This window comes from Dipodomys spectabilis, unplaced genomic scaffold, assembly GCF_019054845.1.
Source record: "Dipodomys spectabilis isolate Male_0828 unplaced genomic scaffold, ASM1905484v1 ptg000002l, whole genome shotgun sequence".
NCBI classification, from domain to species: Eukaryota; Metazoa; Chordata; class Mammalia; order Rodentia; family Heteromyidae; genus Dipodomys; species Dipodomys spectabilis.
The window spans coordinates 20,223,953-20,246,448 of NW_024870679.1; the positions used below are offsets into that span (position 1 = coordinate 20,223,953).

The window sequence follows — 22,496 nt, forward strand, 5'->3', positions numbered from 1 at the left end:
ATTTTTTCTAGAGGGAGATTCTAATCAGTTATTATAACTGGCATATATACCCAAGTAAATATTGTTGTTTTTTATTTAGACTGTAACAGTACCTCACACCTAGCTATCTAAGTCTGAAGGTACTGGCAGACTTTGTACTACCTCAGCATTTCCATTTGAAAACCCAAGATCATGATACTAACTATAATTACATATTTCAGAGGAGTGATGGATAGTCCCCAAATACTATTTGTCTCACTTATTTAGAAAAGACACCATTGATAACTGCCTAACTTAATATATCAACAGCAGTCTCTTAGCCCCTCCTACATTTATTGAGCCTCTAGGCCACAGCTGTAGAAATGTGCTAGTCTTCATTTCTTGTTTATGTTACAGGGCATCAAAGGCAGCCCAGGAAAAATAGGATTGGCTGGTTCTCCAGGTCCACGGGGAGGAAGGGGCTCATCAGGCCTGCCAGGAAGTCCTGGAATTCCAGGCCCAAAGGTACTTTAGTAGCTTTTTTCCTAATGGTTATGTAATACCCAGCCTTACTGGCCCTGGATTCATTGGCTACATTACACAATAATAATACCTAGTAACATTTAATAAAATTTGGCTAATAGGAAAAGCACATTAGGAAAATATATATATACATAGCTTTTACTCATTTGTTTTCATGATAACAGTGTATGTGATTTGGCATAACAACTTATTAGCCAACAAATAAAAATGCTTTTTTAAAATGCTGATTTTCACTCATTTTGGCTTTTCTTCCTTTTCTATCATCTTCCCTCTTCTGCAAAATAGGAGAGGTTGAACTTACTTCCAGATACATACTTTCTCAAATTTGCTTCCTGTTCCTCTGAGTCAATCAATTTAAAAATCTGATAACAGGCAGATTATTTCTTAGAATCAAAGTGAAAATAATTAACATCAACATTAAGTAGACAACATTACTATTTTTAATATGTCAGTAGATTCTCAGACCAAAATTTCTTTTAGAAATGTAAGACTGAGTTGGGTACTTAGGGGTTCACACCTGTAATCCCAGCTACTCAGGAGACTGAGATCTGATTATCACAGTTTAAGCCAGCCTGGGCAGTAAAGTTCATTAGACTTTTATCTTCAATTAAACCCCCAAAAGCCAGACACTTTTGGTAGCTCAAGTGGTAGAGGGCTAGCCTTGAGAAAAAGAGGTTCAGGGACAGCGCCCAGCACCTGAATTTAAGCCCCAGGACTGGCACAAGAAAAAAATAAAAAATGAAACAAAGAAATGCAAGAGTTACCTAGACAACTTAGACACAGTCTAATATTTGAAAATTTCTCCTAAAAGTTTGCAATTAAGACATTTAGGAGTTATAGGAGACAGACAGATCGGCATAAACATACAGACAGACATTTTCACCCTTATCATTACCACATTTTAATTAATTTTCACAGTTCTACTTTCAAAGAATTTTTGAATCACTGGGCCACATTTGTAGACTAACTTTTAACTTAATTTTTAGAGTTCCACTTTTAAAGAATTTTTGAATGCTGGGCCACATCTGTAAAATGAAAATGGTAGCTTACTGATTACAACTTTAGATTTCTGTTAATGTTCATACCATGAATATCCTTTACTACTGAAAATTAAAAATCTTTATTTGTAAAGTCTCAAAATCTTACATTTGTCTCAAGAACGTAAAGGAGATTTGCTAATCACTTTGAGGGAGTATGCAAAGCATCATTTTTCATTAACTCATCTTCAAAATCTGTCTACTTACTTTATATTTAGAAATGACATAGAAGGTATCCCAATTCTAATTTCAAAAAATACATAAGACTTGACTTTTAAAAAATACTTTTAATATACTATTTAGGTGGATTTTGAAGGAATAAAGGAAACTAAGAAAACAAGTGATAGAAATTTCCTGCTTATGGACTTGAGATGGTAACCATAGCAAAAACGAGGGTCCACATATCAGGAGATTGTTCTGTTCCTTGTAGATAGCTGAATCTGCTCTGGGTGGTAAGGAGAGCATGGCAAAATGATATTACCTCAAACAAAATGAAAGTTTTTCATCATATAAATATGTTCCACACGTACCACAATTCCATCCTCCTCTCTGAAACCTCCTTATATCCTCTCTTTGTTATATAAATCCCCCTCTCCTCTTCTTTCCTTACTGTTACACTTCTTGTTCATGTCAGGTATTTGTTCAGAAAGTGTTAGTGGAGAGGACACGTTCGCAGAACTTAATTTTCCCAGAGCCTGTGCTAAAGGATGGATTTCAGCTTGAATTTCATTTTCAAGGCCAATGTTTTATAGGTTCTGAAGTCAAGAACACTTTTTTTTTATATTATCCATAGGGTGAACAAGGGCTGCCTGGTCAACCTGGAATTCAAGGTAAAAGAGGTCTTAGAGGAGTCCACGGTGACCAAGGACCACAAGGACAGCCTGGTGTGAAGGGGCAGCCTGTAGGTGCCAACTTGGGAATTCACCTAGCACTTATTCTATGGACCAAGTGGACAGTGTATATAGCAGTGATTATATGTCTGTTCACCTTGCAGGGGGAACACGGCGATCAAGGTTTGACAGGCTTCCAAGGATTCCCAGGCCCCAGAGTATGACTGCATGTTTTCTCCTAGTCCTTTAGTTATCTAGGAAAATAATGATGATGATGATGATGATGATAAGAGACTGAAAGATCAATATTTAGTCTCTGATTTGAGCTTTTCTTTTGTAAATCTGCACAATTTCAGCTGATACAGTGATATATTTGAAAGGTGGTTATCTTAACATGCATGAAATTACACATTTTCTTAGCCATTTTCTTGACATTCTAAGAGCTATTTTTGAAGAGCCAATCCTTGATGGATTGGTACAAGATTTATTTCACCTGTAAAGTATTTAAAGAAGGCTTTTGTTTCTTATTGTGTATCTAGGGTCCTGAGGGAGATGCTGGCATTGTTGGAATATCAGGTCCTAAAGGTCCCATTGGGCACAGAGTAAGTGTGAAATCAAGCTGCCTATGTGAAACTAGTGTTTCTTTTATTATATATAGTTTAATGTATTTTCATAGCAAACTTACACGAACAGTAGAGAAGACAAACAACATTAAAAATGTGGCCAACTCAGTTTGAAAAGGAGTGAATGGATGGAAACTACTGTATGATAAAAATGCTACAAACAAGGTCTGGGAAGGTGGCTCAGTGGTAGAGCGCTTGCTTTGCAAGCATGAAGCCCTGGGTTCCCTTCCTCAGCACCACATAAGCAGAAAAAGCCGGAAGTGGCACTGTGGCTCAAATGGTAGAATACTAGCCTTGAGCTGAAGAGCTGAGGGACAGCGCCCAGGCCCAGAATTCAAGCCCAGGACTGGGGGGGGGGGGGGGGGGGGTGGGGGGGGGGAAGCTACAAACACCATTTAGTTGCCATCAATAATAAATTTGCTTCTTTTAAAAAAAAATCCAAATGCTGGCATTGTCCAGAAAAAATCCACAGGTTTATATATAATTGTTATAATTGCTGGAACTTGCTCACTGAAACACTTGGACTTGCTTTAATGCTTCATATCCCCACAGTTATATTAAAAATTCACACACAAATGAAAATTTAAAAACTTCCAATACCTGATGTCTGTCCCCTATTTTTCTTTCCACTGGCAATCATATACTTAGGTACCTTTTGACCCCATGGGGGGAAAAAAAAATCTAACATTCAGAACTCCTGATGACAAGAAAAGGGGGAAAACCTTTGAGAATGAAATGCCTCCCATCTTAGTGGATTCTCAAGCACGTTCTCCACGTATGCGGCGTGCTAGCTGGGTATCTTTCGGCATAATTGTCACACGTTTGGCATGGATAGCACACAGATTGGTACCCTCTAAAAGGCCAACCTGTAGCGGTTCAGTTGTTCCTCCACCCCTCCAGTGGAGGGCGCACTCTTGTGAGTGGTGTTTGTTACCAGTTGTTTCCTGGGTGCTTTAGCACTGGTGATTTGCTAGCGGTCAGCTTGGGAGAGCCATGATATAGAGGGGCCTTTCCCGCTTCTCCTTCGGCTGGAGCTCGGCCAATAAGAGGCGTCTGAGAGCTGAGGTGGCGCAAACACAATTCGAAACTAGTGTTTCTTTGCTTAGTATTAGGACCTAAGTACCCTACATTTATCCTGCTCCAAATTAATAACCTATCAGCATGACTAAGAGAAAAATCCATGAGAGCACATGTACAGTCAACGCTTTACAGTTCATAAATCACCTTGAGCAATATACCACCTAGGCCACCCATACTTCCAAGTTCTTACTTTTAAAAAAATGATCAGAATTACTGTGAAGACTGGACAATGCATTTATTAGATCACACTGGGAGAAAAAAAAAAACAACCAAAAAGTAGTTTTATAATATAAGCATTCATACATCTGGGATCAGAGACCACCCCAATGCACCACCTAGAGGCCTATTCCCAGACCCCTTCAGATCACAGTTTGAAAAATATTTCCCAAGAGAGCTGTGTGCTTTCCCACCTTATATTCAGGTAGCCTAAGGGAATAACAAGAATTGCTTAAAGAGTTTCAAATCATCTGAAAAAAACTGCCATTAACTGTAATTAGCAGTTCAGTGCCTTCAGTCTCAAATGGCAGAGACTATAAATAAGGCAGCAACAAGCTAATACTTACTAGTTTTATGTTTTTTGAGATGGTGTATAAAACTGAATTAAAAAAAAAAAAACATTTTCAAGTAATAGTTTGTCTACAGTAATAGCAACTCTGGCTCATCGTAGCTGCCAAAGCCAGTGAGGACAGACAAAAAGAAGGGAAGTCTTGAAGAAGGCAAATCTTGAAGTAATTTATGACTTTAATTGGAGCAATATCATATACAAAGTATTAAGTGAAAAGTCAGATTTTTTAAAATTCTACACCTCCTCTTTAAGTCTGATGATAAATTATTACATAAAGAGTAGAGTGGTGCCGCTGGAGTGGTTTGTTAGAAGACCCCACTAGTATTGCTTCAGATATAAATGTATTTGTTATTTTTATGATTTCTGAGGAGCGAAGGGAAGTAGCTGCTTTTATGTGAAGCCCAACTCTGGATTATCCACATATGGATTAAATATGAATAGGCTACACTAGGATGAATAGGATTTTTGGGTTTTAATTTACACTAAATTCCTCAACTAGTTCAATCTATTTATTGTAGTTTTATTGAATTCTTTCTTAATTGAGTTCTTTCTTGATTTTGCCAGAGGGTGGCTGTCTCTGTCCTAAACAGAATCTCATGAAATTCTGAGTGTCTAGGCCAACATCTGAACTTACATTGCTTTGTAGATCTGCAAATTTATGCCCTTATTAATAGTAAAGTTCCAGTAACTAGCTTATAAATATTAATTAATTTTTTGGGGGGGTCCGGTCATGGGGCCTGAACTCTGGGCCTGAGTGCTGTTCCTCAGCTCTTCAGCTCAAGGCTAGCACTCTATCATTTGAGCCACAGCACCATTCCGGCTTTTTTTCTTTTTGCTTATGTGGTGCTGAGGAATCGAACCCAGGGCCTCATGCATGCAAAGCAAGCGCCCTACCACTAAGCCATCTTCTCAGCCCCTAAATATTAATTTATAAAAAGAGATAAGTATTTGTTGAGTCATTATCAAAGATAAGTGAAACTGATGTGTGTATATTTAGCAAAAATACCATTATGTACCAAGTAATGGTGGTCCATTTGTGTCCCTTATTTAATTCTCATTATAAACCTTTTGAGGGATGCTATCCTGCCCACTTTGCAGATGAGGAAACTATCCCTGAAATAATTTGTTGAAGATCATATTTGGCTAGTATAACACAAGAAACAGAATTTGAATCCTATCTGAGTAACCAAATATGTTTCAGGGTTACAGTACTTGCTAATTATAGTACTAGAATATATAGTGGGTATTAAGAGGATGATAGCCTAGTTCCTGCCCAAAAATCAATAAGTATTTGATGATTAAAATTAATTCAATTATTTGTGCTCTATTTCACAGATGTGTTTATGTAGATGATGACACCTACACCTACCATTAAAGCCATAGTTCTGTATCTTTTAAACATATTTAGATAAATGTAGACAATCATGTACTCTTTTGCTCCATTTTTTTTCTAGAGTCCATGTATATTTCTCTGTTCTTTGATCAAATTATTACTTAAGAGATTCAAATCACAGTTTAATCTACTTAATTAAATCTTCCTTGACATTTTCTAAGGATAACCAGTCTACAGGCTACATTTGATTAAGAAATCAAATCTCTCAATTTTATTATAGGTCTTTGTGTTTTGGGAATTATGTTTACAAATTGCCACTTAAAGTTTATATTTGTGTTTGAAAGTGATTTGCCTAGGGCTGTGTATAGCTTAAGTAATAGAGAATATGCCTAGATTCGTCCCCTACTAGAAAAAAATAAATAAGTAAAGATTCCAGTAGATTTAGATTTACTTGTCTTCTTCTAAGCCAACTTCATATTAAAGCTATCAATCAATTGACCACACAATAGTTTAATTATTTCCATTGATACTATTTTCTATATCTCTACAAGAATTGGAAAAAGGAAGAAAAGTTAGATACCTAACAAATTCCCATTCCAGGTTAAGTGTGAGCCAAAAAGATACAATTACAGCAAGAGGAAATTTGTTGGGGGAAAAAAATGAAATAAGTGTTTTCTATTCACTGAGAAATGAGAGGTTCCATAAGAACTAAACCTAATTTGGAAGGAATTTACCAGATATACACATTCGAGATTCTATTTCTAGTCAGTAGCAGCTACTAGCTTGGAAAATAACTTTTCTTGTTCAGTCTCACAGTGGCCCTAATTTACAGATAAAGAAACTGAAGTTTGGCGGGTCACATAGGATGCCTTCTGATTTTTTTCCCATATCTCTCTAATTCATGCTTTATATAACTCAAAGTTGTGTTCTCTGAACATCCACTCAGAAATTTATTCAAAAAAGTGTTCATTTTCTATTATTTTGATATAAAATATGTAATCATGTAAGGACACAGATTTATTACCACAAACATCTGAGTTCATATTTATTTAAAATTACACACAGATGTTTGCCAGGTGGGTGTAGGGGAAGTACACAAAAGGAGGGAGGAAATGTGAGCAAATGCAGTCATTGCATTCAGTGTCCATTACGTTGCAAATAAACGACACAACTACGTATGTTGAGGTAGGGATGGGAGGAGGGAAATGGGAAGAATGATGGAAATGGTGACATTGGTCAAGAAGCATTGTACTCATAACCTGACTTAGGAGATTGTAACCCCTTTGTGCAACTACTTGATAATATATTTTAAAAATTATTAGCATAAAAATTATACTCATAGTCAGGAGCCAGTGGCGCATGCCTGTAATCCTAGCTACTCAGGAGGGTAAGATCTGAGTATCAAAGTTCAAAGCTTGCTTGGGCAGGAAAGTCTGTGAGATTCTTATCTCCAGTTAATGATCTAGAAGCCAGAAATAGAACTGTGGCTCAAGTGGTAGAATGCTAGCTTTGAACAAAACAGCTCAGAGATAGCACCCAGGCCTTAAGTCCAAGCTCCAAGACTGGCACACACATACCAAAAAAGTATATATAGCTTTCCTAATAGAAAAATATACAAGTTTGTTACATACTGCTAATCATAATTACTGTGATTTATGCTAATATATAAGATTTTAAAATAAAACTGTAGTTATTAGGATATGGATGTTTTTCAACAGCATAAAACATTTTGTGGGATTTTTCTGAGTTATACTGAGAATGAGACTAACAAATTTTCTTTAACCCCAACAGGGAAACACTGGCCCTCTTGGCAGAGAAGGTATAATAGGTCCAACGGGTAGAACTGTAAGTGTGTCAAATACAGGCCTTTATTTCTAAGTCTCTTTTTAGTCTTTATTCCTATTCTAGAATAATTTACCAAAAAATCAACCCAAGTATTTAAAAAGCAAAGAGAGAGAAAGAGGAAAGGGGAGAGAGTGTGTGTGTGGTGAAGTTGTGAACAGTAAGTGAGGCACTTAGAACTTGTGAAAATAATAAAATCAATAGTAAGCATAGAAATTACCACTAAAGTAATAAAAATGGATCTGTTCTCTGAAGGAGAGAACAAAGAGAGCAGAAGAAGTACAGATAACCAAGATCTGAGACTGACAGCACAAGTTATAAAGGAAAAAAATGATTCGTGAGACTTGCAGGAAATAAAGAATCTGGGGTGATTAGACCAGTGAAGAAAAAAGACAAGTCCACAGTGAGCTTCTTTCAATAAAGAAAGAAGTCGATGACAGTATTTAATAACTTGTCTCAAATTCTTTATTTTCATCCTCTGGATTTTGTCTTATTTCCTCTTCAGACTTTTCTCAGATTCTCTTTTTTCCCCACCAATACTGGAAGTGGAACTCAGAGATCTTCCACATGCTAGGCAAATGTTTTACCAACTGAGATACTTCCCTCATCCCCTTTTCTCAAGTTCTTACAGCAAACTTTTGGAATAGATATTTTTCCCCTTAGTAAATGAAGTTCATAGAGATTCACTCCATCATTCAAGGAGCTAGAACTAATGAAGTCTACAAATGATAATTCTTAAGACCATTCAAACTATAACCTGGAAAGTAAATTGAGATAGTGCTTTAAGAAATAAGGCTGAAGTGGCCACCAGTGGCTCACACCTATAATCCTAGGTCCTCAGGAGACTGAGATTCAGAGGATTGAGGTTCAAATCTAGGCAAAGCAGAAAAGTCTAAGAGACTTCATCTCCAAGATAAACAGCAAAAAGGAAGGCTAGAAGTGTGATTCAAGTGGTAGAGTTACAGCTGAGTGAATGCAAGTCCCTGAGTTCTGATCTCAGTCCTCCCCTACTCCCCTCAAAGAAAAAAAAAAGACTATGAAATAAAACAAAGAAATAAGACAATGACTGAGGAGATGATTGTGGGAAGGTTTTGCAGTGTTCTTAGTAGTGTAAACAAGAAAAGACACGCACTAGAAAGGGTCAAATTGAGACCTGGAGAGAAAAGATGCCGTTCCTTCAAGGACTCGGTATTTCAAATAATCAAAAGGAGGGATATAAGTTATAATAGAATACTTCAAGTATTCAGTACAACTATTCTCTTTAGTACATCTGAGGATTCACAGAGTTTAAATCAAAAGAAAGAGAATGTGTAACTTAACATTCTCTAAACCTCCAATACTTGCCACTCAGAGCTGTATAAGATTGTAAGTAGGAAAATGCTCATGTTTCAGTGGGTGGTTTCATCCTCGGCAAGCCAACCAGCACATACTGTTCTGGTTATGGAGCAATTGTTCTCTTCTGTCAAGAATGTGAAATATTAATTGGACAAGGAAAATATGATGAACAAATATCTCAATTAAAATATCTCACTGTGTTTTGTTTATAGATAGCTCTTAAAAGGCCATTATAATATTCAGCGTGAACAACTAATTTTTTCCATATTCTGGCTTTCCTTTCTAAGGAAAAAAAAGGTTATTATGAAAAAATGAGAACTTGAAAATGGCAAAATAAAGTAATGGTGTGGGATGTGAAGCACGAATTTCCAAATAAGAAACCATAGTTCTACAAAGTTATTGTAGAAGATATTATATGGTAGTGAACAAAAGCAGTCCGATCAATATACCAGACTGAAGCCCAATTAGATTAAAGAATAAATAGAAATTCAATTTTAACAAAAATGGTAGATAAGTTTCGATGATTTGAGCTGCAAACAATAGGAATCCTGAACACAACTTGTTTTAAGAATCAGGAAATTTATGTCACATTAAAACCCAGTGATAGGAAGGACTTCAGATTTGATTAGTTTAATGGTTCAATTATGTTATCCAAAATAAGATTCTTTCCATCTCTGCTCTTTTCCTGAACATTGGCTCCCCATTTATTCTTGTAGCAGAAACACTACAATTTCTCAGGAATGACTCGGGCATTGCATATTCTTTGATTCTAATTGGCCAGTATTTGGCCCCATACTCAGTCTCACCCCATATTCTTTGATTCTAATTGGCTAGTATTTGGCCCCATACTCAGTCTCACCCCAGTGGAAGGTAAGGGAGATGGAATTGTTATAATTATTATTATTGTTGAAAAGAAATTGGAATCCCACTTCTCCAATTTTTTTATCTTAGGTAAAGATTTTAAAACACTAATCTAAAAAAATTAGCCAATATAACTCTTTTCTAAATGATGTAAAAATAATGTAGAAAAATGCTTACAAGTTAGGGAGACCTTCTAAATATATTAGAAATCTGAAAGCTTTTTACAAGTTATGTTTTAATATTGAAAATTTTAAAAGTTTTGTGTGAAAAATTGCTCTCTGAAATAGTAAAACAATATGGAGTGAGGAAAATATTTACAATGCATGCAACAATTTAACATACAGAAAGCTCATAAGAGCAAAATTGGAGATAAATCTGAAAAGTTTATGATTACTTTAAAAGATGCCTATGTCAAAGGAGCCAAAGACATACAATGGAAGAAACACAGCCTCTTCAACCACTGGTGCTGGGAAAACTGGGCAGCCACATGCAGAAAACTAAAAGTGGACCCCAGCCTATCACCATGTACCAACATCAACTCAAAATGGATTAAAGACCTTAACATTAAACCTGAATCTCTGAAACTACTGCAGGACAGAGTAGGAGAGACACTTGAACTAATAGGCACAGGAAGGAACTTCCTGAACAGAGTCCCAGGGTCACAACAAGTTGGAGAGAGACTCGACAAATGGGACTACCTTAAAATAAAAAGCTTCTGCACAGCTAAATCTATTGCAACTAAGCTAGAAAGACAACCAACTAATTGGGAAAAAATATTTACCAGCAATATATCAGACAAGGGGTTAACATCCTGTATATACAGGGAACTCAAGAAACTAATCCCTCCCAAACCTAACAAACCAATTACTAAATGGGCAAGGGAACTAAAGAGGGACTTCTCAAATGAAGAAATAAAAATGGCAAAGAAACACATGAGGAAATGTTCATCATCCCTGGTGGTGAAGGAAATGCAAATAAAGACAACCCTGAGATACCACCTTACCCCAGTCAGAATGTCCCACATCCACAAATCAGCCAACGACAAATGCTGGAGGGGATGTGGAGAAAGAGGAACCCTATTACACTGCTGGTGGGAATGTACACTTATACAACCACTTTGGAAAGCAGTCTGGAGGGTCCTTAGAAAGCTAAAGATTGACCTCCCTTACGACCCAGTCATACCACTTCTAGGCATCTACCCTGAACAACAGGAACCAATATACAAGGACACGTGCACCTCCATGTTTATTGCAGCACTGTTCGCAATAGCTAGGATATGGAAACAACCTAGGTGCCCCACCACAGATGAATGGATCCAAAAATTGTGGTATTTATACACAATGGAATATTATGCAGCCATTAGAAATGACAAAATAATGGCATTTGCAGGGAAATGGATGGAGCTAGAAGGAATCATGTTGAGCGAGGTAAGCCAAGAACGAAGAGACAAACGGTACATGGTCTCCCTGATAAGTGGATGCTAAATCCAAAATGTTAGGTGATACGACAAAACTAACAGGACTTAAGAAACAAAGAACTCCCACTCATCTGGTTGAACCACTACTAAATATCCCCATGCTACTGATCACAAATATGGTATATAACATGTGAACACTGTTATATATTACAGACTGTGGTAGACAATTTGCTCCAGGAAAGTTAGAATGAACTTGTGACTTTGAAATTATGTAATCACTTAATCACAATCAAAAAAAAAAAAAGAACCTTGGGGAAGGGAGGGAGGGAGGGGATGGTAGGGGGAAAACAATGGAGGGGGTAACAATGTTCAAGAGGAAGTGTACTCATTACCTCACTCATGTAACTGTAACCCTCTGTATAGTATCTTTACAATAAAAAAAAAAGATGTGTAAAATAACTATAAAAAAAAAGATGCCTATGTCAGAGAAATGAAAAATGATTATGTGTAAGGCAAATCACATCTAACACCTCAGAAAAAGATATAAAGAAGAGTATTCCTAATATGCGAAAGGAATTTAGTTTGGATGGGTAAAAAATATACAATCATAAATATTATCTGTTAAAAAAAAAACAGTAAATTGTGGTCTAATTGGTTTGTAGGATTTTATGTACTTACCAAAAACAATCAGTTATATCTAGTTTTGCTTACTTTCATGTTACATAATATGGTAAAAGTGTATGTAGAAAAGCATATAATATGATCCAATATTGTAAAATATGATATCTCCCATATACCTATAGACATATTTTTCAGTATTTTTAAGAAAAAGATGAAAATATTTGTATCAGATTGTCAATACTGGACTAGAAATAGAGTCTGAAAGGTAAAAGTCAGTTTCAAGATAGGAAAAGCAAGAGATTGACAAATAAAAAATAAAAACCACTTTAGCTTGCAACAAAAATATCCCATAAATCAGAAGAAACATACTTCCATATTTTGCAAATGTGTATGCAATCTCAAACTTTTGGGAGGACAATTTTCTTTTTTCAATAATTTTTACTGAGATTAAGTGATTACATAAATTTCACAAATTTCACAGTATTGTGGGATAGTCATACTTAGTTAAAAATCACAAACACATTTTAACCTTCACAAGATAAATTGTCATTACCATGGTCAATAATGTTTGTGAATTCTATGAGCTTTGACAATACAACTATTTCTTCCACATCAGGTGATATGTACATTTCTTTCCTTTTGCTTAGTGTAAGCTATTCCCACTATGCCTCTCATTCTCTCCCTCCCATCGCTGCCCTTGAGTTGCTTAGTTCATTTTCATCCATGTCCAGTGCAGCTGATGGGCCCCTCTGTTGTTTATTTTCCCATACTTCCTTCTGATTCTGTGCCCTCCTCCTAGCTTCCTGGGAGTTCAGTTTTCAATAACAAAAAAGAATCCAAGGTTATTTATCACAGTGCTGTCAACTGTGAAAAAAATTTTAAACTCATCATTGAAAATTAAATTATTACAGTTCAGTAAAGTACTAAAATTATCTAGGGAATGTGGCTTGACATTTAAAAACATCTGTTTTATGTTATAAATGTATAAAATCCAGTTACAGGAGTGATTAAAATATTAATTGTTTTAACAAAAAAAAATCTCTACAAAGCCGGGCGCTGGTGGCTCACGCCTGTAATCCTAGCTACTCAGAAGGCTGAGATCTGAGGATCGCGGTTCAAAGCCAGCCCGGGCAGGAGAGACCGTGAGACTCCTATCTCCAATAAACCACCAGAAAACCGGAAGTGGCGCTGTAGCTCAAGTGGTAGAGCGCTGGCCTTGAGCTGAAGAGCTGAGGGACAGCGCCCAGGCCCAGAGTTCAAGCCCCACGGCCGACAAAAAAAAAAAAAAAATCTCTACAAGAACTAACATGAAAATATTAGCAAATGGTTAAAAAGAAGTAGGTCCACCCAACAACAGTAACTACTCAATCTTTTCAGGTATATGTAGAACATTCAGAAAAATAGTTGGTATTTTATGTCATTAAACATGTTTTACTAAACTTAAAAGAACTAAAGTAATACAAGGTATGTTCTTTATCCATAATGGAATTAAAATAAAAATCAGTAACAGAAAGATCGAGGCAAAATCTCTAAACACTTGAAGATTAAACAGCATTTCTAAATAATCCATGAATCAAAGATGTCTCAGGGAAAGTTAGAAAATACTTTGGACTGTGTGATAATGTATTAAAATATATGGATGTATCTCAAAAAGGGGAACAAAGAGGAGGAAACCACACTACAGACAGAATTTTCATAAGCAAAAGGAAACAAATACTAGAATTTAACCCTGACCTAAAAAGAATTTCTTCTTTAAAAGTGTGTTATGTGAGCAGGAAGTGGTGCTGTGGCTCAAGTGGTAGAATGCTAGCCTTGAGCAAAAGAAACTCAGGGATAGACATCAGGCCCTGAGTTCCAAGTCCTAGGATAGATGCGCATGCGCGCGCGCGCGCACACACACACACACACACACACACACACACACACACACACACACACACACACACACACACACACACACACACACAATGTTGTACATGATTGTTAGATTCCTTGTTCTAATGAGTATCCTATTCTCTGTCACTTAAGGTGGAGCAAGAGATAGTAAAACATTGATTCATAACCTAATGAGTCAATAGGTTATTTTGTTTCCCTTTGTATTACTGAGGAAAATTAGAATTAATATGAATTAGAAGACAAAGCCTAGTAGATAGAAAACTCAGAGGTATCATTTTTTCCTTGCACAATCTCGACTAAGTTTTATGTGTAATTATCAATAACACTGAACTAGCATCCTTTTCCCCCTTTTAGGGACCCAGAGGAGAAAAAGGCTTCAGAGGTGAAACTGTAAGTTAAAAGATATTTGTGATTATAGCATCCCTGGTTATAAACTCTATCAAAGCAAGGCCTTTACTAGAGTTATTCATTTATTATATGTCTGGTATTTGTGAATAAAATGAAAATTGTCAAGTAGAATTAGCTATGTGTGATATATTGCCCTGAAATCTGATAAGCCTTAAAAAAAACTTAAGAACTTGTTTAGGAACTTGCTAATCATACTTTCTTACTGTATAAAATGGAGCATTTACTTTGTCAGGAATCTGGAGAGGAAATCTGTTGTCCTCTCAAGAGACAGAAGAGGACTGCCAAGTTGCTGTAGGTACACACCCACTTCATCTAGTCTGTATAAACTATGGCTGTGAAGCAGAAGCAGCAAATCATTTGTTGCATTTGTCAGCCATTTTTTTATTTGAGGCAGGGTCTCACTAGACAAGCGAGGCTGGTCTTAAACTCACAATCCTCCTGGCTTCAGACTCTAGAGTATTGGAACTACAAGCAATTTCCATGCTTTAAAAAAAATTACTGTATATATTTACTGTAAATAACATAATGCTATGACATACAGATAGATGGTAATAAAATGGCTTGCATAGTGACACAAATGAACATTATCTCATCTCACAAGAATATCCATTTTTTGTTTTTGTGGCAAGAGTAGCTAAAGCCTCTTCATAGAGCTTAGGATTCATGCGGAACATATTAAAGCAGTTATTTCTTTTGACTCATGGTTTCATAGCTTTTCTTCCACAGTTCTTGACCTTCTTGATTCAGAGCCTGTGGTGAGGCAGAACATTATGGCAGCTGAAGCATGTGGCAGAGGCTATTCACCTCATGGCAGACAGAAAGTAGAGAGTAGCAAGGGACAAGGAACAAAAATACTCTTCAAAGGTCTGCCCCTAGTGATCTATTTCCTCCAGCCAGGACCCACTGCTTAACAACATTTTAATCACGTCTCAGTAATACCCTTACATTTTGAATCCTTCATTGGATTCATCCATTCATGAAATGAGAGTCCTCATTTCTAATCACTTCCCTAATGCCTAGCCATTGGGCAATCAGTTGCACAATATTAAGAGCCCAATTAGACATCCATATTCAAGCAATGACATTGTTGAAATATCTAGCATTAAATCTTTTTACTTGCTTTTCCATTGATTCTATTAATTCCTTCTCCAATGATTCTATTATATCTTAAGGAGTTTATAATAGTAACCTTCTAATTCCTAGAAATCATTCTGTATCTACCTTAATCCATTAAAAAGTGCCTTTAAACATTTACTACTTTAGTTCTATGAAAATGCTTAATTACATTTCTTGCTTTCTCAACTGAACTTGTCAGTACATTCTACAGGTGGTTTTTTTGTTTTGTTTTTTGGTTTGGTTTTGTGTTAGTTTGGGTGTTTTTGTCCTTAAAGGAAGGCTTAAATAGTTGATTGGCTAAAGGGACTTAATTGGCTACCATATTTCATAATGTGATACTTTCATGACCAGTGCTGGTGGCTCATATCTGCAATCCTAGCTACTCAGGAGGCTGAGAACTGAGGATCATGGTTTGAAGCCAGCCCAGGCAGGAAAGTCTGAGAGATTCTTATCTCCAATAAACTACTAGAAAAAGCCACAATGAGTGCTGTCGCACAAGTGGTAGAGAGCTAGCCTAGTGCACAGAGAGGCTCGGAGACAGCCCCGGCCCTGAGTTCAAGCCCCAGGACCGGAACAAAAAAAGTAATACCTTCATGAGTTCAGCTTCAAATAATACCAATAAATGAACATTTGTGGAAATAAATTATTAGCTAACACTTTGTGTTGAGACAAATAAAACACTTTACTGTACAAAAATCAAAATTACAGAAATTCACTAAATTGTCTTTTTCAAAATGAGGGAAAATAAGTTTGAAGTACTTTATATGCATATATAAAATAAAATGATGAAGTTAGTTGATAATGTCTTAAGACATAAGTAATAAAAGTAATAGAGGAAGTGAGGTAGACAACCCCATCATTGTATGCATATATGCAAATGTCACAGTGAAATCCCCCTTAAACATTACTTGTAAGGAAAAACAGGAAGCAAGAATAAGTATAAGGAGGACAATTTCAGCATGAATCATTATTATATGAATTATTAATAACATGCCACTGGATGGCATATTATTTAATTAAAAGTTGCAAAATATTGAAGAATTCCATTGGTATTATCTCGTCTTCTAAGTTAGTGTAGCTCCACAATTTTTGATTAGGAGAATTATCATATATTTTACTAGTGAAAAACAAAATGAGAAAATATGTTCTAAATATTCACAAATCAATCATATAAAGCATTTATGTGAATATTTTTAAACTTACTAGTAGAATAATTCATTCATATGAATTATTACCACTTTTTATTCAAATATATATTTTCCTCACATCCATGAAAACTTCAAATTTAAAGTGCTCTATCTGTGTGTGTACATGTGTGTGCATGCCTTTCTCCATATGCAAACCACAAGGAATAAAATTGATACCAAAAAACTTGAAAATCACAGTTCTAACATGAGAGTTGGACATTATCTTTATCCAAACTGTTATGTTTCAGATGACATATCTGAAATCTAAATGCACAGAAACTAACTCAAAGACATATAGCAATTAGTTACATAAACAAAGCTGGAACTCAGGTTTCCCATTTCCCCTGCAGCTTAGTTTTTCTACAAATCATAAGGCCCCTCAGAAAAATACAAGTCAGGAGAAAATTGAAAGAGAAACTTAGATCAAGAATAGACCAACCATCCATGTGAGAGCTTGAAGAACAGATTCCAGATTTATAGTCAGGCTCTCTGAGCCCATTCTAACTATATTAGTCTAATAAATCTTCATATTACTAAGTTCAATTAAATACTTTAAACCAAGTGTTCTCAGCAAAGGATGTTTACTCCTTTACTCCATAGAGTCATGTCAATACATTTTTGGTGGGGAAAAAGTGATTTGCTATTGACATCTACTAGAGCCTAGACAACCTACAATGGAAGCTCTTCAATTTATTAGTGAAAAAAGAGAATCACTCTACAGCAGAACTAGCCTAAGGAAAAGATCATCCTAAAGTAAAGCTAAATGAAGATTGAATTATATAAAAGAAATGGCATAAAGATATTTACATAAAGGAAAATACCCTTCTTAGATTCAAGGACATGCACTTACCAGAATATGTAAAGTCTAGTGATAAAACTATGATGCCTTTAGAGGATATAACATAACATATCTAAAATTAGATGTAGAGAAAATCTTTTTGTGACTCAAAGGCATTGCTTTTACTATAGGTAATAAACACCATAATCATTTACATTAATTTGGTTCTCCTTTAGGAATTATCATAGGCAATGATAACTTTATTGCAAACTGCTTTATATTATATAAAAGAGAGAACAACTACTTAGTGGTGTGTTAAGTAAAAGAAAGCAAAAGAACTAAGGTTTTCTTGTTGGGATAATATTTCATTTTGATCAGTGACTTATTTTACATTAGGGTTGTTACATTAGGGTTGCCCTGCCCTGTCTTGAAGTATTCCTGGATCATATTACTGGTAAACTGGTTGTGAGGACAAGTTAAAATGAACTCAATAAAATCAGCAGTAGAAATAGTTTCTTCACCCTTCTACAATAACTTCCTCTTTCAAAGTCAAGGAGATATATATATATGTATATGCATATATATCCATCTTTTTACTGTACCATCAATGGCATTTTACAAATATCAAAACTATGTTAATTGGTTATTTGTCACAGCTGCTTATTATTTTTGCAATGTAGAACCAGAATGGATCAAATTCACTGTAAGCCTCTGCCTAAATTTATGCTAACGTGACATTTTTTAACATACCATACAGCTTCAGTGGTATAAATTTTGTACATTCTCTGCTTAAAATTATAATCCCAGACCATGAAAACAACAGGCATAGTGTTAGAATGCTCTACACTTTTTAAATTACTATGTGTTATTTGTCCTAGCTGGCACAGTATAACTAGGATTTACAGCTGCAGCAATAAAAGCTACATAATACTAAGTCAATTATAGTTTCAACATAAGTGAAAACTCAGCTGCAGATTACTTTTGCTTTACCATCTTTAACCATAATCTAACGTTGACTCAACACAGTGTAAATATTCAATTAACCATCAAGTAACTTAATTTGAAGTAGATGTACAAGGCCTTAACAATGATTGCTGTTGTTTCATTTTGAAAAATGTCAACATGACTATAGACATTTTTATATATTTTTTAACGTTTCCACTTTCTAAATTAATTGTAATCAATTTTATCATTCATTTAATTATTTGATATGATTATTAAATATATACTGTCGTTAGGCAATATTCGTATTCTAGAAAATGAGAAAGCAACAGATATTTTAAGAGTCCTTAAGAGCCTTATACAATGTCATGTTCTGAGTTTTTTTTAATGTTTAAGTAGATTTCAAAAAGATTTCAATTCAGCATGTCAGTTTGTGTATAAAATGCATCTTGATCAATGTCATCCCTTCAATCATTCTCCCCACATCTATCAGAACCTCACCCATCCCCTCAAGTTACCTGTTTCCATTTTCACATATGAACATTAAATGTGATGACTGTATTTGCCTACTCTTCCTCACTCCATTCATCTAACCCTGTCTTTGACCTCATCCCACTCTGATATAATGTTTCAGCTTCCTGGTATTAATTTTGTTAAACTGTAAATTAGTTCAAAAGAGTTGCACCGTTGGAATCCTCCCCTTTGTATAACATACATTTGTCAATTCATTTGTGTCACAGTGTCACGTTCTATGGAATGCAGAAAAGAGAAATGTTTGATTTAGCAGGACAGAAATGATATGGGAGATAAGAAAGTAGATGATATAGAGTTTTAAAGAAATATTAAATGATAAATGTCTGTCCAAAAGATTAAAAAAGGTTAAAAAAAGCATTTTCAATCAAAAACAGCACATAGTATGAAATAGAATACTGGCATACTGGCGCACACCTATAACCCCAATACATGGAAGGCTGAGACAAAAGCACTGCGAGATCTAGGACAGCCTAGGCTACATAGTTAAATCTTGTCTCAAGAAAGGGAATAAGAGAGAAAGAAAGGGAGGAAGGAAGAAACAGCATGCACAAGGCCCTGAGTTCAGTCCCAAAACCTACATTAAAAAGAGATAGAGAGGAAAGGAAAGGGAAAGAACCAAGGAAGGAAAACATGTAAATTGGAAGATTCACAGATATATGAATATTTGTTTACAGATAGTATGTACAATATGGAATTGGAATCTTATATATCATATGATTATATATAAGATGGTGTCTATCTTTGATGACTAGGTAGGTGACAAATACTGATCACAATTTAGAATATTGCCATTTCAATAACTAATAATTTTCATTTAATAATGTTTATTTTAATAATCATTTACACGTACTAGATAGAGACTAGGCATCCTACAATGGAAATTCCTCAATTTATTAGTGAGGAAAGAGAAGCACTCTGCAACAGAACCAGCCTAAGGAGAAGACCAGCCTAAAGTAAATGAGTAAAATCAAGTAAGAAAAAATATCCATATGTTGCTTAATCTTTTCTTCCAGGGTCCTCAAGGACCAAGAGGTCACCCAGGACCTCCGGTGAGTTGATTCACATTTATATCTGTTTATTAATGAGGAATAAGTATTTGCTTGGTTTGGGATATCTATTAAATAATTTTCTTAATTATTGTGTTATAGGGTCCACCTGGAGCACCGGGTCCACGAGTAAGATCTTTTCAGATTTGTTTCATCTTGGAATAGCATATTAACCTTTTACAACTGCTTCTATTAACTCCTGGGTAAAACTATACTTTCTGTATTCTGGTGGCCCACAGTTTATGCCAGCTATGCATAAGACTTCTTAGCTATAAAATGGAGATGGATTCTCCTACTTGATTTTTAGTATTAAGCAAGTAAACATTCAACACAATGGCAATATGGAACAGGTGCTCACAAAGTACTAGCTACATGGATCCCAGCTCCTTCCTTTTCCTTTGTTCTAGCCTGATTATCTAGTTATCCACCTCTTTGGGTTTACACCAATCCTGCTCAGGTGCTGGTAGATACAGGAACCCTCTTACTTCTCTTGTGTTTCCTGTTAGGTACTATAGCTCCCACCATGCTGCGCCTACCTTTAATATAACACTTCCATTGCTTTGGCCATTCCTCTGAACAACGTATGCTCCCACTTTGGTTTCTGCTATGATTTGTGTCCACTTTCATATTCAGCCATTTTGAATTCCTGCTCCCTACAAAAGTTCTTAAATCCCAGCTTTACCAATACCTCACCTTTCCAGTGTCCTATTCAAATACAATGGTTCTTCGTCACATTTTCTGCCCCCAAAGAGATCATTATTGGCTAAACTACTCAAGCAACTGTCAGTTCTCTCTCTACTAGAGTGTAATTATTACCACCTACTATTCTCATGTCATTTAGATTTTTAAGAATTCTAGGTGGTATTGCTTTGTACCCCATTCTTAGAAGATTGGGAACTATCATTTTCTGCAGTTTTTCACTGAGGCAAGTAATAATTCCCAGAGTGCCACATGGAAACTTGTCCTCTTGGAAACAGGAGACCTGTTTCTCTGTGGTTTCATTAAATCACTTCCCTTCTTTGGCTGAGTAATGGGTAAAGAAACTGTTCCTGCAAGAACAGTAATGGAACTATCTTCAGATCTTCCATTTACTCTCCACTTCTCTGTCATTCCTTGTCCCTGGGTCTTTGAAAAATGCATATATTGTAAGTACCCTCCTCAAATGCCTTTCTATTTTTAAATGATTGATAAATCATAGCTTCCTTCCCAAGAAGGAACAAGTTCTAAATAATCATGCCTTATTGGCAAATTAAAGATTTGAAAAAAAAATGCCTGCCTTTGAGGCAGATATTCCTCCGTCTTGTGGAAAACTTTGTATGTGTTCCCATACAGCTAACTGGACATGTAAAAGGCTTTTTATTTCTATATTTTTTTAAGAAAACTGTGGTTTAGAAATACATAGTCTGGGGAGTGAGTTTTAAATCTGAAAAGATACATGGCTGACACATAATAGGTACTCATCAATATTACAATTTTTCTTTTCTCCCTTTCTCTCCTTTCTATCTTCCTTCTTATTTGCCACTATAAAAATAAGTTTCTGTATACCACAGAATCCACTGTGGCAAATTAGCAGTATAGCATTGAGAATAAAGAACTGGTAAAGCAAAAGTCTACATGACAATGAAAAAGTAGTAAAATAGTCTTCTTTCTAGTTTTTAATTCCAGTACTAAGACTTGAACTCAGGGCCTCATGCTCTTTTTAGAATTTTCATTCAAGGCTGACACTTTGCCACTTGAGACAATCCTCTACTCCCAGGTTTTTGGTGGTTAGCTTGAGGTAAGAGTCTCACAAGTTCTTGTCCCTGAGTTCTTCAGCTCAAGGCTAGTGCTCTACCACTTGAGCCATAGCTCCACTTCCGGTTTTCTGGCAAGTAAGTGGAGTTAAGAGTCTCACAAACTTTGCTGCATAGGCTGGCTTTGAACCATGATCCTCAGATTTCAGCCTCCTGAGTAGCTAGGATTACAGGTGTGAGCCACTGATGCTCAGCTGTAGATATTCTTTCTAAAGTAGGCTTTTTTCTTCCTTATTTCCATTCCCTCATCACACTTCGGGACAGACTTGACAGCTTTCCCTCCTTCATTCTTGCTCATTTGTTTATTTTTATACGTTTTTAGTGTAAAAATACTATACAGAGGGGCTATAGTTACATGAGCAAGATAATGAGTACATTTCCTAACAAGCATTGTTACCTCCTCCTTTGTGTTTCCCCTACTATCCATCTCCACTGCTTAATTGTAAGGCTTCTTTGGGTGTAGAAATATCTGAATTTCCACTTACAACTCATTTGGATTATAGAGCTAAAAGTGAACTTATTGAATTACCAGCACTTGGCTTGGCACCTTAAAAAAAATCAGAGTTTATTTCTAAAAAAAGATGAGGGCTTATTTCTAGACTGCCAATTTAACACTTTTGTCTATTTTTTCTTTATGTAGTTAGATGTTTTGATTACTGTAGCACTACTGTGTATTTTAGAATCAGAAAGTATGCTGCCTCCAACTTTGTTTTTTTACTTTACTATTAGGGTTCTACAGTATCTTTTTTTC

General features: G+C 35.7%; 1 protein-coding gene across 1 annotated transcript in view; it reads left to right on the forward strand.

The window, feature by feature from the left end:
• The window catches only part of Col24a1 (collagen type XXIV alpha 1 chain), a 305,980-nt gene that overhangs the window by 267,483 nt on the left and 16,001 nt on the right, over positions 1–22,496 (forward strand). The window contains exons 48-55 of the mRNA XM_042685239.1: positions 376–483; positions 2,332–2,439; positions 2,533–2,586; positions 2,908–2,970; positions 7,761–7,814; positions 14,296–14,331; positions 19,920–19,955; positions 20,055–20,081. Of these exons, the coding sequence (XP_042541173.1) occupies positions 376–483; positions 2,332–2,439; positions 2,533–2,586; positions 2,908–2,970; positions 7,761–7,814; positions 14,296–14,331; positions 19,920–19,955; positions 20,055–20,081 (486 nt within the window). The remainder of the gene's footprint in view (positions 1–375; positions 484–2,331; positions 2,440–2,532; positions 2,587–2,907; positions 2,971–7,760; positions 7,815–14,295; positions 14,332–19,919; positions 19,956–20,054; positions 20,082–22,496) is intronic.